Source organism: Anomaloglossus baeobatrachus, chromosome 9 (assembly GCF_048569485.1).
Source record: "Anomaloglossus baeobatrachus isolate aAnoBae1 chromosome 9, aAnoBae1.hap1, whole genome shotgun sequence".
NCBI classification, from domain to species: Eukaryota; Metazoa; Chordata; class Amphibia; order Anura; family Aromobatidae; genus Anomaloglossus; species Anomaloglossus baeobatrachus.
Window position 1 is genome coordinate 19,248,991 of NC_134361.1, and position 18,359 is coordinate 19,267,349.

An 18,359-nucleotide genomic window follows, 5' to 3' on the forward strand; every position below is an offset into this window, starting at 1 on the left:
AGAGCTGCTCCATACGGAGAATGTATTCCAACCTTCACATATTTGGAAACATGTTTAGTCTTGTTCTCATTATAAGTTTTTCCATATCACACAACTTTCCATGACTGATCAGCATGTAGAGTCCTCACATGTGTGATTACAGCTTTTATTATATGGTCTTCATTGGCTGTCCACAGGAATGAGATATCAGAAAGGACATAATCTTCCTGTTCCTTGAAAACAAGATCTCATCTGCTGTTCTGGTCTTGAGCTCTTCCATCTGAAGATATGGATCTGAAGAATCAAAGTTTCATTAGTTTCACTCTACTGGGCCTCTCGGAGAAGCCATATCTCCGACTGCCTCTTTTCTATTTTTTTTTGGGAGCCTACATTTTCTGTATTATGGGCAACATGCTTATCCTTATGCTAATCTTAACTCATTCCCAGCTCCACACCCCGATGTACTACTTGTTAGGGAACCTTTCGTTTGTAGATGTTTGCTTGACATCAATCACCGTTCCCCGGGCAATTTCCAGCCTCCTCTTCCAGGACTTGTCCATCTCATTTCATGGTTGTTTCACTCAGCTCTTCTTGTTCCACATGGTGGGTAACATGGACAGTTTTTTGCTGGCCATCATGGCCTTAGACAGGTATGCTGCAATTTGTCAGCCTTTGCATTACACAACTATCATGAGTAAGAGGACATGCATGAGCCTGGTGACTTCCTCATGGGTAGTAGTCAGCCTCCACTCAACTTTGTTCACCGCTATGACATCTACCCTTTCCTACTGCAGTTGGGTCATCCACCACTACTTCTGCGATGTCCCAGCCATGCTGTTACTTTCCTGCTCAGACACGTCTGCTCAGCAGATGGTCGTCTTTCTTGAGGGTTCACTAATAGTCATGGTTCCCATGTTATTTATCTTGGGTTCTTACATTCTCATCATTAGAGCTGTTCTAAAACTTCATACTTCCAAAGGCCGCCAACGAACGTTCTCTACATGCTCCTCTCACCTAACCGTCGTCGTCTTCTTCTACAGCTCTGTTATCTTCATGTACTTTCGCCCAAGTTCCCTCTACTCTGCAACCTATGATCGGGTAATAAGCGTGGTCTACAGCATCATAACGCCAATGCTCAACCCATTTATATATAGCTTGAGGAACAAGGAGGTTAAGAATGCTGTGAAGAAGGTCATGCAATGTGGCAGAAAAAGTGGTCAGAAATGGATAAAAGAATTAGAAGATGAGGATTAGGAATATTGGTTTGTTTTGATTAACCAAATTTACTATTGACCTCGGAATTTAATCTCAAGTATTTTTAGTATTTATGTCACTGAAATTAATGATTTAACTAAGACTAATCAGTATGAGATATAAATCTAAAACACAATGGGGGATGTGTTGAACTAACAATTAAAGTTGTCTTTGTCATATCTGTTATAGTGTTGGTATCTCCAGGGCCTTACATGTTGTTTTTGCCTTCTTGTTTTGGACAAGATGTTCCTGGTCCTTATGATCCATTCACTTTAAAGGTCCAGTCACACTAAGCAACTTACCAGCGATCCCAACAACGATAGGGATCGCTGGTAAGTTGCTAGGAGGTTGCTGGTGAGATGTCACACTGCGACGCTCCAGCGATCCCACCAGCAACCTGACCTGGCAAGGATCGCTGGAGCGTGGCTACACGAGTTGCTGGTGAGCTCACCAGCAACCAGTGACCAGCCCCCAGTCTCCTAGTTACAGCACACATCAGGTTAATTAACCCGATGTGTGCTGCAGCTAAATGTGCACAGAGCAGGGAGCAGCGCACACTGAGCGCTGGCTCCTTGCTCTCCTAGTTACAGCACACATCGGGTTAATTGCCTGATGTGTGCTGCAGCTAAATGTGCACAGAGCAGGGAGCAGCGCACACTGCTTAGTGCTGGCTCCTTGCTCTCCTAGTTACAGCACACATCGGGTTAATTACCTGATGTGTCCTGCAGCTACATGTGCACAGAGCAGGAGCCGGCAGCACAGGCAGTGAGAGCGGAGGAGGCTGGTATCAAAGGTAAATATCGGGTAACCAAGGACAGGGCTTCTTGGTTACCCGATGTTTACATTAGTTACCAGCCTCAGCAGAAGCTGGCTCCCTGCTCACTGCACATTAGTTGTTGCTGTCTCGCTGTCACACACAGCGATCTGTGCTTCACAGCGGGACAGCAACAACTAAAAAATGGCCCAGGACATTCAGCAACAACCAACGACCTCACAGCAGGGGCCAGGTTGTTGCTGGATGTCACACACAGCAACATCGCTAGCAACGTCACAAAAGTTGTTCGTTACCAGCGATGTTGCTAGTGATGTTGCTTAGTGTGACGGGGCCTTAAGTAACAAACCTCCTGCATTGTTCTGGCCTGTCCAGCTTGAGACCAGAGTGAGCAGGTACTTACATAGATAACCAGCCACTGAGGCTACAAGGTGGTCGGTAACTCAGGCTGTGAGCTATTGACGGTGGAATTAAAAATCAAAGAACATAGATGATTTTTTTTAACCTTTTATTGGATTTTAAAAGTATAACAACAAGTACATTACAGACCAAAGTTAAGACAATATTAACTCAAAATTCCCAAACCACCTCACGCCCCTCTGCGTGCAATCTTCTGTAGTAATTGTTATGGAATTGGATTGTGTCCACTAAGGAGTTCCAGCAGATACCATGATGTGTGCTGAAATTGAGATTTGAGGCTACCTTTAATGATGTCTGGCAGCGTGGGGATAAATAAAAAACAAGTTTTGAAAAATTTGTCAACTTTTCCTTATTTGAAAGAGCATCCAGCCAGTCCATTTTAAATAAGAACATAATCTTTGTTTGGATGAGTGACTTCCACGGTGGTTCTGGACTAAGCCTGCTATGTAGTACACTTTTCCTGGTTGCCGAGGCCAATATAGTGAGGGCTGCTTTAGTATGTCTATATATGCTTAGTTGGGTCTCATCCAGAATGTTGAAGATAGCCCATTGTGTCATCTATGGAAATTTGATCTTATGTGCATTTTGTAGGACTGAATGGACACCCCTTCACACCCTCTGTATCTGTACACACTCCCATAGGTGATGGAACAAATCAGTTTTCTCTATACCACAGTTAGAACACAAATAGTTTACTGATGGATCCATTTTTTACTGGATATAAGGGGTGATATAGGCCCTGTGAAAAATCATCAAAGCCATATTTGTATAACAACTAGCAAATATGAATTTCCTTTTGAGTTAATGTAGCCTTCAAAAAATCTCCAATTTGATATGTTGGCATAGCCTCCTCCCATTTTAAAGGACCCCCAACTCTTTCCCCCCATGAGCAGTGTGGTCTCAGCATTGAGTAAATATGACTTGTTGAAAAAGCCTGCATTCTGACTTGTCTCAAAACATTATCTATGCTTGTCCCGAGGTCGGATCGTGGTCTATTAGCGATGCACTGCTGTACAAAGCTGCGGGCCTTAAGAAACAGAAGGGCTTGTCAGCAAAAACTGGAAAACGTTGCGTTGCTCTTTCATAAAGAAGTCTTGAGTTACTCAGACTAGCAGATGAACCACCAATGTACCATAATGTGGGGGAAGCTTGCCTTCAAGGAACCTCTGGTTCCCTGTAAAAGGATGAAATGGCGAAATGAAGATGTTCGCCCTGCATGATTTCCGCACCCTTCTCCATGTTTGAATCGTGTGCCATATAGTCAGAAACTCTTTGATCTCACTTGGAATCTCATTATTATTCAAGTGCATCAAAGCTCTCAACGAGACGTGAGGGTGTAATTGTTGTTCCAATTGAACATTGGTAAAGAGAGAGGTTCCTCTTATCCAGTCTAAAATTTAGCGAAAGTTTGCTGCAAGATTAGATCTACCCAAATCCGGCATATTACTACCCCCTTCCTCTTTAGGTAATTGAAGTTTGGTTAAACTTATGCAATTGCGACCCTTGTGTCCCCGTATAAAGTTACGAAATGTGGAGTTGAGTAATTTAACATCTGTTTAAGGGGTGCTTCACACATAGCGACAACGACGTCGCTGTTACGTCACCATTTTCTGTGACGTAACAGCGACCTGGTAAGTCGCTGTTATGATCGCTGCTTAGCTGTCAAACACATCGACGCAGCAGCGATCATAACATCGCTACATGTGCAGAGAGCCGGAGCCGCGCACACTGCTTAGCGCTGGCTCCTTGCTCTCCTAGCTACAGTACACATCGGGTTAATTAACCCGATGTGTACTGCAGCTACATGTGCAGAGAGCCGGAGCAGGCAGCGTGAGAGCTGCGGAGGCTGGTAACTAAGGTAAATATCGGGTAACCACATTGGTTACCCGATGTTTACCCTCGTTACAGCTTACCACAGCTGCCAGATGCCGGCTCCTGCTCCCTGCTCGCTTCATTTCGTCGCTCTCTCGCTGTCACACACAGCGATGTGTGCGTCACAGCGGGAGAGCGCCTTTGAAGAAAACGAACCAGGGCTGTGTGTAACGAGCAGCGATCTCGCAGCAGGGGCCAGATCGCTGCTCAGTGTCACACACAGCGAGATCGCTAATGAGGTCACTGTTGCGTCACCAAAACCGTGCCGTAGCAGCGATTTCGGTAGCGATCTCGCTATGTGTGAAGCACCCCTTATGCAGCAGTAGGGGGTAATAGGTAAAGTATTTTGGGGAAATATCTAAAACCTTGAGGCAATCACTATAATAAGAGTTGTCTTTCAAGAAAATTTAAAGTAGAGTAACCATAATACCAACCAGGGAATCCACTGGACATGGAACAAGGTGGTGACCATCCTCCTGTTGGCTATCTATAGGAAAGTGTCCCAGCAGCCAGATCCCAGCTGTTTGTTAGTAATATGCCACCAAGTAAATTACTTTTTACATAGTTGAAGTAAAAACTCAAAGATGGCTTATAAAGACTTTACCTGGTCCCAGTGGTGGATATGTGTTATATATCACATTTTAGCAATGTCCTATTGCTGGGATGTACTGATCTAGCAAATTCCTCTTCTCACTACAGATTCGATGAATTTGTGCAAAGCTTTCCAACAATGGTCAACGCCAGGTTGTCAGGACAAATGACTCCTGGATGACGCAGGCTACCATACAGGTCATAACAAGTTTCAAGTTGTGTTTCTTTTCTTTGTAGAAATTTGATTTGTAGTCTTTCCTCATTCTGATTCACCAGAAGCTAACAAAGTCGATTCCCCAAGACCAAAAATCAATGTTCATGGGTAGAACAAAATTATAGCGAAAAAGGCACCCACTTTTTTTTTTATATCTCAAAACTGTCTGACCCCGTTTAGCCCTTAGTGACCAGGCAAGGGCGCCAGCCGTTTTTTTTTTCTTTTCTTCTTTTTGGCACTGATCCAGCTGGATGAGGCTTTTGTTTTATTATGGACAAATTGCAATTTTTTTAATCTCTGTTTCGGGGTACATCACTAATTTACTGTGTAAGTTTCACACACATATATATATCTATATCTATCTATATCTATATATATATCTATATATATATCTATATATATAATATAAAAATATATATATATATATATATATATATATTTATAATATATTTCAAACTATCTAGCCAGTCGTTCCCTTCGGCACATCACAGTTACTCACCTGGCTCACAGTTGTACGGTACCGGTCTTCTAATATCTTGATCCATTCCTTGGGAGCTATTGGAGTCTCAGTGATGAAATAGGCAGGATGTTGTTAATCAAGGGTAAGGTTTCCTCACGTACCTTTACCTTCACCTCGTTGTACTTGCCAAACCTTGGGACAGATTGTGACAGATTCCCTGGAACAGATTAATGAATTCTCTGAGGCTACGTTGGTCCTGGGGCGTGACTTCAACATCATGGTGGACCCGGTCATGGATCCATCCTCTGGTACGTCTGCATTCACACTTGCAGCCCAGTGTAAAGTTAGGCACCTAATAAATGACAAACAACTAGTAGATTCCTACACCCACATGACAGACTTTTCATTTTTACTCCTCGGCCCATGGTTTACAGTCCAGATTAGACTATTTTATTTTTTTTTATTAATCATAAAGATCTTTTCCACATACAACACGCAGCCATAGACTCCATAACCATCTCTGACCACGTGCTGATTATGATATCCATGTTCCTTCCCTCTTCGATTCCCCCATCAATGGTAGTGGCCTACCTTGGATGATCCGGGGGGAATCTAAGAAGATTTCGCAAACTCTGTCTGAATATTTTATCCTGAATACTGTGAAGCCTTGTAGGAACTCTATACCATAAACGCTTATAGCTGGCCTCCAGAAATCTGGAACTGATCGAGGCACTAAGAAAATGCAGGATAGGAGCTGGGACCCTCCTAGCTCCTGCTACATCAATACAGGTCTCCTAGGTCATTGTATAAACACTCCCTACTGAAATGTTTGATAATGGCTGCTAGAGCATGTATTCCAGATCGTTGGAGGAGGTCAGAGCCTCCCTCCATTTCTCAGTGAATATCAAAGGTCAATAAAATGATGTACATGGAGGACCTTACCTCTTCTATACACGAATCTCATATATACCTGGTTCCAATGGATGGATTTTCAACAGACTTCTGAATATCATGAGATGTTGTAATTGTCAATTACCCCTGGGGGTGTCCTTTTTATACTCTTTTGCTTTATGAAACAATTTTGAAAAGCCGATCTTCCCAGTCATCTTTCTATGTTCAGTATAGGCAGTGAGTGGTTTCTCTATCCCATTCCCTTCCCTAACCTCTCCTTGTTTTCCTTCTTGTCCCCCCATTTTTGCTTTTTTCACTAGCTCTTTTCCCTGTTCTTACTGGTAAAACTTAAAGGTTCGGATTAAGTACAAAATGTCGATGTCCTGATAGGTCTTTAGATCTGGAAGTGATGTTTGCTCATTTGTATTTGTTCACTCATTTATGTTTTCGGCCTATCTCATTTTGGTGGTGGCCATTTGTCGTTGAACCTTTGTGATTTCCAGATCGGTGTCATGTTTCGATTCGTTTAAATAAAAAAAGATAAAAACAAAAATTAAAATCGACAGTATTTTGTATTAAATCTATTTTTTTCATGAGTATATATATATATATTTTTTAAATATTTTAACGTTATATACATTTTTTTCATTTTTTTTTACATTACTGAATAAGGTAATTGCATAAAACCTTGAAATGTAACATTTTTCTCTGCTGCTTTCTCTTAATATAAAATATTCATTGTCCTCCTCCGGTCCCCGGATATTTGAATCTGTAATTGGTTTATGTGGGAAATGTTGTGATTCTCCGTGGTCCTCTCAGATGGACGCAGTTCGTTGACGAGGGACACTTTCTGCTCCTCTGAGATTCTCCACAGAAACCCATTACTGTAATTTGTCTTGGGGACTCTGCGTCGTATCATACTATATACTCAACGACATTGTGGAATTACAGAAGAAGCAATGATGGACATCGGCACATACAGGTAACGACAAACTCCTCCATCATATCACATCCTGGGAACATCACTGCATTTGCATTTATTTTTTTGTCTAAATTTTGGTGTATATCTATTTGTAATTAGAGCCTAATTCTTCTGTTTATTTGCCCTTTTTTATGTTCGTCTGGGTTGTACTTTTCTTGTTCACCAGTACGTGCACGGTTTTGGGTTTCCAGTTATTTTCCCAATTCATCATTTGTGACTTATTTTTTTCTCAAAGTCACAATATTGTTGTGCAAATGTAGACCAGTTGCCCCCTCAAGTGATTTAATTAATGCAAGTCCTCTATGCAAAATGTTTTCAAAATGTGGAACTTTGGAGTCTAAAGACTTGCAAAAAAAAGGTTAATAACTGGAGAAAAAAGTGGATATAATGCAAAAAGTTACAAGTTTATTAATGATTGGTATAAAGACACGATAGCAAAAAAAATGTCAATATATATGTGAGAAGTGAGAGAAAAAGGCAGGAGCACTAATGGCATAAATGTACAATGAAAAAATGCGCACATAACCAAAGAGCATATGTAGATATAAAGTAACATATAACACCATAATAATGTATATTGCAATTCTCATTTGGTGAAGTGCATTTTACAATAAGAAATGTACATAAAGTCCATCTATGTAGAACAGTCTGTAGTACTACAAATACAGACGAATATAACAGGCAAGTGCCAATAAAACAGCTGTGCTACATACCGACACAAAATGGATGTGTTGCAAATAAAGTGCCAATAGTGCAAGATCTGGACAACCCCCCCACCCCCACCCCGGGGGTAGGTAACGCGCGTTTTGTGTATTAAGATGTACCACGCTTCATCAGATCAGGGAGAAGTATGTTTGCCTCCATTGAAGGACCTTTTAAAACCATCATGTGACTAATCACATGGTGAGAAATACCCAGTAAGTGATGATTTGCACGGCGCATGCGCGGTCAGCGGCAACCACAACGAGCATGTACAGCGTCATGCAGGGAAGTGCACGAGAGGGGGTGTGACAAAAAGTCACATGTAGCTCCCCATCGCGAACACCGCTGCCATGGAGACACCGTCGGGATCACCGTCAGATGCGCCGCAGAGCACGCATGCGCACTCATCAACTGCTGAGACCTGACATAAAGGTATAAAGAGCAGAGTCCATGAAGCCCTATTGTGGAGGAAACATGTTTTTATAAGTGCAGTTAATTCAAATTGTAGGTAGTAATACATATTAGCACAGACTGATTTATACAATTATTATGTGACCTTAATAATACACAACTTGCGTCTATTGAGACTGAGCTGGATGAACTATACAATAAGATTTTGGGGGGACTCTCTAAACCGTTGAATTGGAAATTGAAACAGAGATATCTAAATGGGAAAAGGAGATCAAGGATAATAAAATGAAGAAACTCCACAGGGATGAGCAAGATCTGTTATCCAATAAAGTGTATAAGTGGAAAATGTCCTTTGATAGGTCTCGACCCTTCCGGCGGTTTGACAATTTTTCACATTCTAGATCTGCTTCCCTACGGTCTTATACCTCTGGGGAAGACACTAATGCAGATACTCGTGATCCCTCCACGTCGAGCCCTCTGTCCCCCTTTTCTGATTCACTCTACCGGATACTACATGGAGCCTTTGAAGAAGGTATTATTACTAAAAAGGTCTTTGATGGTCTTTTTGTTAAATCCCTAAAATTCCAACATTTTACCTGTTGTCCAAAATCCACAAAAATCCCGAGAGCCCACCGGGGCGTCCTATCGTGTCCGGCATAGATGGTTTATGTGATCCTGTATGTCGTTTTATTGACTACTATTTAAAACCATTAGTTGAGACATTACCATCTTATGTTAAGGACACGTCGGACATCCTGAATAGGGTTAACAGGATTTTTGTGGATTCTGATACTATTCTTGTAACAGCTGACATTGAGGCCCTATACACCAGTATCAAGCATGATGATGGCTTGGATGCAGTCCGCTTCTTCTTGGGCAATACCAACCGGGATGGCCACTTTTGTGAGCTGATTCTTGAGCTGCTCCATTTTATCCTTACACACAACTTTTTTATTTTTAAAGACCGGTTTTATTTACAGACACGCGGCACTGCGATGGGCGCGGCCTGTGCGCCTTCGTACGCTAATTTGTTCCTCTGCCTTTAGGAGAGGGGCATTTTTGGCGACGGAGGCGTTCCGGCCGCTGCGCAAGCGCAGTGCTGGTTAAGATACATCGATGATGCATTTATTTTGTGGCAGGGTACAACGGAGCAGCTCACAAATTTTATGGTAACTTTGAATCAGAATTCTATGAATCTCAAGCTCACTTATAAATTTGATTTACAGCGTATTGATTTTTTGGATATTTTGATTGGGATTGACCGTTGATGTGTATAGAAAGTCGACCTCGGTTAATTCCCTTCTCCACGCCTCTTCATCACATTCTTATAGCACTATACAGGCCATCCCGGTTGGGCAGTTTCTCAAGATGAGGCGGATTTGCTCTACTTCTGAGAAATTTCAGGCCCAAGCCAATGATTTAACAAGCAGACTGGTGGATAGGGGCTACATCCATCATTCTATAAAGAAAGGGTTTAACAAGGCTAACAACACACAGAGGATCAAATTATTGCAGCCATCCAGTCCGGTGAATACGGGGGTCGGAGAGGTTCGATTCATCTCTACATTTAATCATGAATGGCAGAATATGAGGTCTATTCTAGTAAAACACTGGCCAATATTGACGTCAGGCCCCACCTTGAAGACTATTCTGCCTGATTTTCCACTGATGACAGCACGCCGCTCCAAAAATTTGAAAGACTATCTGGTGCAGTCACTATGTGCCTGTGAGTCCGCATCCTTTTGGAGCTACTAATCCCATACGAGGCTGTTTTCCTTGTGGCCACTGTCTGGCCTGCACTAATGTCTCTCGCAGTAAAACTTTTTCTACAGTTGATGGTAGTCGTACTTTTGACATCAGATCCTACATATCATGTTCATCTTCAAATGTCATCTATTATGCCACCTGTAGTTGCCCAAAGGTATATATTGGCCTAACATCAAGGGAACTGCGGGTGAGAATACGCGAACATTTGAGAGACATTGGTGCGGCCAAGACATTGTTGCAGTATATTGCAAAAATCGCCAGAGGCCGAGCTTCATGGGAGGACAAACGTGGCCGTCGGCAGCTACGTAACGCACCCGACATCTGCCGGATATGAAGTCGCCTCAGTTCCTTAAACAATTTCATACTTTGCTTAGTGAAAGAAGTTGAAAATGTTCTAGGTCATTACATAGTGAAAGTTAAATACTAGATTGGAGTTTTTTACAAACTGAGGTTAAAATATCTTTAAAAGCATCTGAAAAAGCAAATTAGAGCCTGCAAGTGTTTTGGGAATGTTTTATGATTTAAGTGAGAATATCTAGACCTGATATTAACCAATAGACCGGACAATATCAAATGTTCGTGTTTGGGGGTCACTTGGGTAATAGTGATCACAAAATAATAAGTTTTTGTATATCCTTTCATAAGATGTATAGAGGGACCACAAGGACACTAACTTTCAGGAAGGCGAATTTGCAACATAGAAGAGATGAAGACAGTACCATAAAATAAAACAATGTCCTGAGAAATAAAAGTACAAAGCAAATGGGAGACTTTTATAACTATCCTGAATAGGAACTGAGCACAATACAGTGCCTACAAGTAGTATTCAACCCCCTGCAGATTTAACAGGTTTGATAAGATGCAAATAAGTTAGAGGCTGCAAACTTCAAACAAGAGCAGGATTTATTAACAGATGCATAAATCTTACAAACCAACAAGTTATGTTGCTCAGTTAAATTTTAATAAATTTTCAGCATAAAAGTGTAGGTCAATTATTATTCAACCCCTAGGTTTAATATTTTGTGGAATAACCCTTGTTTGCAATTACAGCTAATAATCGTCTTTTATAAGACCTGATCAGGCCGGCACAGGTCTCTGGAGTTATCTTGGCCCACTCCTCCATGCAGATCTTCTCCAAGTTATCTAGGTTCTTTGGGTGTCTCATGTGGACTTTAATCTTGAGCTCCTTCCACATGTTTTCAATTGGGTTAAGGTCAGGAGACTGACTAGGCCACTGCAACACCTTGATTTTTTCCCTCTTGAACCAGGCCTTGGTTTTCTTGGCTGTGTGCTTTGGGTCGTTGTCTTGTTGGAAGATGAAATGACGACCCATCTTAAGATCCTTGAGGGAGGAGCGGAGGTTCTTGGCCAAAATCTCCAGGTAGGCCGTGCTATCCATCTTCCCATGGATGCGGACCAGATGGCCAGGACCCTTGGCTGAGAAACAGCCCCACAGCATGATGCTGCCACCACCATGCTTGACTGTAGGGATGGTATTCTTGGGGTCGTATGCAGTGCCATCCAGTCTCCAAACGTCACGTGTGTGGTTGGCACCAAAGATCTCGATCTTGGTCTCATCAGACCAGAGAACCTTGAACCAGTCTGTCTCAGAGTCCTCCAAGTGATCATGAGCAAACTGTAGACGAGCCTTGACATGACGCTTTGAAAGTAAAGGTACCTTACGGGCTCGTCTGGAACGGAGACCATTGCGGTGGAGTACGTTACTTATGGTATTGACTGAAACCAATGTCCTCACTGCCATGAGATCTTCCCGGAGCTCCTTCCTTGTTGTCCTTGGGTTAGCCTTGACTCTTCGGACAAGCCTGGCCTCGGCACGGGAGGAAACTTTCAAAGGCTGTCCAGGCCGTGGAAGGCTAACAGTAGTTCCATAAGCCTTCCACTTCCGGATGATGCTTCCAACAGTGGAGACAGGTAGGCCCAACTCCTTGGAAAGGGTTTTGTACCCCTTGCCAGCCTTGTGACCCTCCACGATCTTGTCTCTGATGGCCTTGGAATGCTCCTTTGTCTTTCCCATGTTGACCATGTATGAGTGCTGTTCACAAGTTTGGGGAGGGTCTTAATTAGTTAGAAAAGGCTGGAAAAAGAGATAATTAATCCAAACATGTGAAGCTCATTGTTCTTTGTGCCTGAAATACTTCTTAATACTTTAGGGGAACCAAACAGAATTCTGGTGGTTTGAGGGGTTGAATAATAAATGACCCTCTGAATAAACGTTTCTCAATTTAAAAAAAAAAAAATAAAAAAGAAATAACATTCTTTTTTGCTGCAGTGCATTTCACACTTCCAGGCTGATCTACAGTCCAAATGTCACAATGCCAAGTTAATTCCGAATGTGTAAACCTGCTAAATCTGCAGGGGGTTGAATACTACTTGTAGGCACTGTATATACCGGAATAAACAAATTGGAAATAGGCGGAAACTACTATGGCTAAAGAGCTTGTAAAGGTGGAATAAAAGACAAAGCGCTTAGAGAATAAAAGCAAGAGGGAGGAGACAAGGAAAGAATACGAGAGAAAAGAGGAAATAATACGAGAGGGAGGAGTGGAAGAAATAATACAAGAGGGAGGAGAGGAGGAAATAATACAAGAGGGAGGAGTGGAAGAAATAATACAAGAGGGAGGAGAGGAGGAAATAATACAAGAGGGAGGAGAGGAGTAAATAATACAAGAGGGAGGAGAGGAGTAAATAATACAAGAGGGAGGAGTGGAAGAAATAATACAAGAGGGAGGAGTGGAAGAAATAATACAAGAGGGAGGAGAGGAGGAAATAATACAAGAGGGAGGAGAGGAGTAAATAATACAAGAGGGAGGAGAGGAGTAAATAATACAAGAGGGAGGAGAGGAGGAAAAAATACAAGAGGGAGGAGAGGAGAAAAAAATACAAGAGGGAGTAGAGGAGGAAATAATACAAGAGAAAGGAGAGGAGGAAATAATACAAGAGAAAAGAGAGGAGGAAATAATACAAGAGGGAGGAGAAAATAATACAAGAGGGAGGAGAGGAGTAAATAATACAAGAGGGAAGAGAGGAGTAAATAATACAAGAGGGAGGAGAGGAAGAAATAATACAAGAGGGAGGTGACGAGGAAATAATACAAGAGGGAGGAGATGAAGAAATAATACAGAGGGAAGAGAGGAGGAAATAATACAGAGGGAGCTGACAAGGCATTAAATTACAAGAGCTAATATTGAAGGGTTTTGTGAGAGATACTATTCTGAAGCTATTCAATAAAAATAATTTGATAACCCATCATCAACATGGGTTTGTGAGGGATTGGTCCTGTCAAATGCTATGATGAGAAGGTCATTTCCAGAGCTGACCAGGGTAAGGCTGTGGATTTTCTCTATATGGATTTTTCAGCAATTCGATATGGTGTTTAATAAAATGATGGTACTTAAAATAAGAACGTTGGAACGGCGGCAAAATTAGTAATTGAGTTAAAGCACCACTCCAGCGGGTTGTTTTTATTGCACTGCTAGAGGGGTGTCTAAAGGGCCCATTACACGCTACGATATATCTAACGATATGTTGTCTGGGTCACGTCGATAGTGTTGCACATCCGGCATCGTTTGACATATCGTAGAGTGTGACAGCTACAAGCAACTGTGAACGAGCAAAAATACCTTATCGTTGCTCGTTGACACGTCGCTCATTTTCAAAATATTGTTCAATTTCCTGGAAGCAGGTTGTTCGTCGTTCCTGAGGCAGCACACATCGCTCCGTGTGACACCCCGGGAGCGACTAACACAGCTTACCTGCGTCCTGCCGGCAATGCGGAAGGAAGGAAGGAGGTGGGCGGGATGTTATGTCCCGCTCTTTTCCGCCCCTCCGCTTCTATTGGCCGGCCGCTGTGTGACGTCGCGGTGACGCCGAACTTCCCTCCCCCTTCAGGAAGAGGATGTTCGCCGCCCACAGCGAGGTCGTTTGGAAGGTAAGTTCGTGTGATGGGGGTTATCGACTTTGTGTGACACGGGCAACAAATTGCCCGTGCCGCACAAACGATGGGGGAGGGTGCGATCGCAAGAGAAATTGTAACGTGTAAAGCGCCCTTTAGTCCCCTGACATCGGTCTTATACTTACACTTTGGTGGATTTTCCTGATAAAGTGAGGACACACTTCGAAACGTGTAGAATAAAATCACCTATACTTCAGTATTTTTGGATTTGTCATTCCTACAGCAGTGCAGAAATAGTTCCACCTTTATCCAGTTCCTGATCTATACTTGCACTTCGGCATCTTTATCTTCTATCGCCGCTGCTCTGGTTGGTATCTGGCACTTTGTGACCCGCTGCAAACTCCAGCGTTTCAAGGAGCGCACCGGAGGTCACAAAATCAATACAACTCTATAAGAGCCTCATTCTGGATCTCATAGAAATGCACTGAGAATGTGTGATGTAACTTTTGACTTCCGGCCAGTCAGACGTTTTGGGCACAAGATGGTGCCTCAGGACTGGAGCAATGCCAAAAAAGGTGAAGAATAAGGAGTGAAGTCCAGCACCAATGTAAAACTCTTGTCTTTATTTCAATAATTAAAACATGGTAAAGTTAAAATGCGATTACACATCTGACGCGTTTTTGGACTACTGAGTCCTGTAGTCATAGATGCCTAAGAATTCATTAGTCCAAAAAGCTTCAGGTGTTTCATGGAATTTTAACTTCACTAAGAGCTTTACGTTGGTGCTGGACTTCACTCCTTATCCTGCGATGTTCCGTGGATGCCAGCCATTTGGATTCATGCATCTACCCCAGAAGGTCGGACTGCTGATGAATACCATGAGGCGAACCACAGCATGAGTTCAGTGAGTGAGCTGATTAACTCTTTTGTTGACAAAAGGTGAAGACGTCAGATTGAGAGTATAAGGTGGGCTTTGCACGTTGCGACATCGCAAGCCGATGCTGTGATGTCACACGCGATAGTCCCCGCCCCCGTCGCAGCAGGGATATCTTGTGATTCCTGGCGTAGCGAACATTATTGCTACGCCAGCTTCACACGCACTCACCTGTCCTGCGACGTCGCTGTGGCCTGCGTCCCGCCTCCTTCCTAAGGGGGCGGGTCGTACAACGTCACACGGCAGGCGGCCAATCAAAGCGGAGGGGCGGAGATGAGCAGGATGTAAACATCCCGCCCACCTCCTTCCTTCCGCATAGCCGCCGGCGGCAGGTAAGCTGATGTTCCTCACTCCTGCGGCTTCACACACAGCGATGTGTGCTGCCGCAGGAACGAGGAACAACATCGTACCTGTCGCGGCAGCGTAATTATGAAAAAGTCGGAGCCTACACCGATGATACCATAACGACGCTTTTGCGCTCGTTAATCGTATCATCTAGGATTTACACACTACGATGTCGAAAGTGACGCCAGATGTGCGTCCCTTTCGATTTGACCCCACCGACATCGCACGTGCGATGTTGCAACGTGCAAAGCCGCCCGAAGACTCGAGACGGGACTTGGGTTTAAAGCGCCACGCCAGCACTGAAAAACAAATGCTTTAACAACTACCTCAGTAGTAAGAAACAGAGGGTGGTTATTAATGGAACGCAGCATTAACAGTGGTCTATAACAGGAGTCAGCATTAGAGGGGTCACAGGTAACTGTATCATATCAACAGGGGTTGATATTGGGCCCTCTTCTTAATATACTTATCAATTACTTTGTAGGCCGCATACAGAGAAGCATTTTTATATGTGGGGATGATACTAAACTCTGCAAGGTAATCAACAGAGGGGAGGATAATTTAATATACATCATCTTGCTAACAAGCCTACTTCACCACCCTCATCACATCAATATCCAATCAACTTTTTTTGATACTTTTCACTCGCTTCGAAAAAATTGACAATGTCTGAAAGAAAAGTTTCTCCCAAACCCTATCATGGATCCCCTTCCCTCTTACACATCAATTCAGTTTCTGATTTTATATCTGTCACAGAAGAGGCGGTTACCCGGCTTCTGGTTACCCTACAACCTGCAGAGGTGACCATATTCCCTCTACACTAACTATAATATTTAACCTCTCTTTTTTCACCATCTTTCCCTCCGTTCCTCAGACATATCGTCATAACCCCGACACGAAAAACCATCCCTGGACGGACCAGGACTGCTGTGTCAACTACAGACCGGTCTAACTTCCGCTTGGTCTCTAAACTCTAAATCCACTACGTCTAGAGGAAAAATGGTTTAATCACAATCACAGATGCGGATTCTTTACTGTAAGAGCAGTGAGGCTAATGAAATCTCTGCTTCATGATGTAATGGTTGATTCACTACAAAATTACAAGGAGCCTGGATGCCTTCCTTGGTAATATAATATTATGGGTTATGTGCACTAGATTCAGTGGTGGGCGATGATCCAAGGAATCCAAGAAAAAGACGGATAAAAGTCCCAAACTCCACATCAGAAAAAGCTCACTGACTGATTCTCATGTAACTCGTGCTGCAGTCAGTAACAGTGCAAAACAAAGGCTATAGACGGCAAACAGTGCAACATTATTAATGAAACACATTTGCAAAAATATATTTATTTTAATCCAGAATACATACAGTTACAGAAAGTTTGTGACCCTTTCAGGATTTTCCATATTTCTGTATAAATTTGCCATAAAACAACAGATTTCAGTCTTAAAATTAGATAATAAGAAAAAAATTAAACACGTGTAATAATATTAGACTTTGCAATTTTTTAATATGGAAAAATGATCCAATATCAGAGATCTGTGAATGTCAAAAGTATGTGAACCCTTGCTTCCAGTTTCTGGTGTGACCCTCTTGTGCAGATAACGGCATCTAAACATTTCCGGTTATTGTTGATTAGTTTTGTACATCGAATGGAGAATTTTAGCCGATTCCTCCTTACAAAACGGCTCCAGCTGTTATATTGGGGGCTTTTCTCCCATGACCTACTCCCTTCAGGTCCTTCCACAATATTTCTATAGGGATTAAAGTCACTCGGCCGTTCCATAACTTCACCTTTATTCTTCTTCCACCATACTTTTGGAGTTTGACTTATGGCTTTGGTCACTATCCACTTTCTCTCGAGATTCAGCTCATTGAACAGGTGCTTTGACATTTTCCTTTAGAATTTGCGGTAGAATTAATTGTTCCATGAATGATGGCAGATGTCCTGGCCACAATGCAGCAAAAATGGCACAAACCATAACAGCTATCACCACCATAAGAGGTTTTCATGTTGTAATACATATTATCTTTCTTCAAACATAAATGAGAAGTATTATGGTCTCATCCATTCACTAAACAAGGTTCCAAGAAGCCTTCTGGCTTGTGCACATGTTTGTACACCATTGCTGTTTTCTGTCCTCCTGAAGGTGGGTTCATGAACATTTACATTAGCTAATGCAAGAGAGTCCTTTAGTTGCTTAGAGGTTACCTTGGGTTCCTTTGTGACCTTGCAGACTATTATATGCCTTGCTCTTGGGGTGATCTTTGTTAATCGACAATGCCTGGGATGGGTAATAATGGTGTTAAATTCCCTCCATTTGTACACAATCTGACTATGGATTAACAATGGTTTTGTAACATTTTCCAGCTTGATGAGCATCAATAACTCTTTTACCAACTGCCCCATAAATCTTCTTTGTTCGTGCCACAGAAACGTGTTTATGAAGATCTAACTTTGATCCCTGTTCTTTTAATAAAACAGGTCACCCACTCACACAATTGTCACCCCATTCATGGAAAACACCAGATTCTAATTTCACTTTCAGATTATCTGCTAATCCTAAAGGGTCACATATACTTTTGTCACTCAGACATGTGATATTGTGATTATCATTTTCCTTTCCATAAAAATGTCTAATATTTTTTTTTACTCATTTGTTTGATTTGATTCACACTATCTACTTTTAGGAATTTATATCATTTTGGGTCAAAAATATTGTAAATTCTGAAGGGTTCCTAAATTCTTAAGCATCACTGTGAGTAAAAAAATTCCCCAAAGGTGTCCATGTTCTTTAAGTTTTGAATAAATTTGCTTTTCTCCCAAATGTTCTCGTGTTTTCTATAAAATTA

The 18,359-nt window shown here is 42.3% G+C and overlaps 1 protein-coding gene across 1 annotated transcript; it reads left to right on the top strand.

The window, feature by feature from the left end:
* Nucleotides 1–267: 267 nt before the first annotated feature.
* LOC142251723 (olfactory receptor 1f45-like) lies at nt 268–1,233 on the top strand. The gene has a single exon (XM_075324780.1). It carries the CDS (start codon nt 268–270, stop codon nt 1,231–1,233), a length of 966 nt encoding a protein of 321 aa, XP_075180895.1.
* Nucleotides 1,234–18,359: the final 17,126 nt, after the last annotated feature.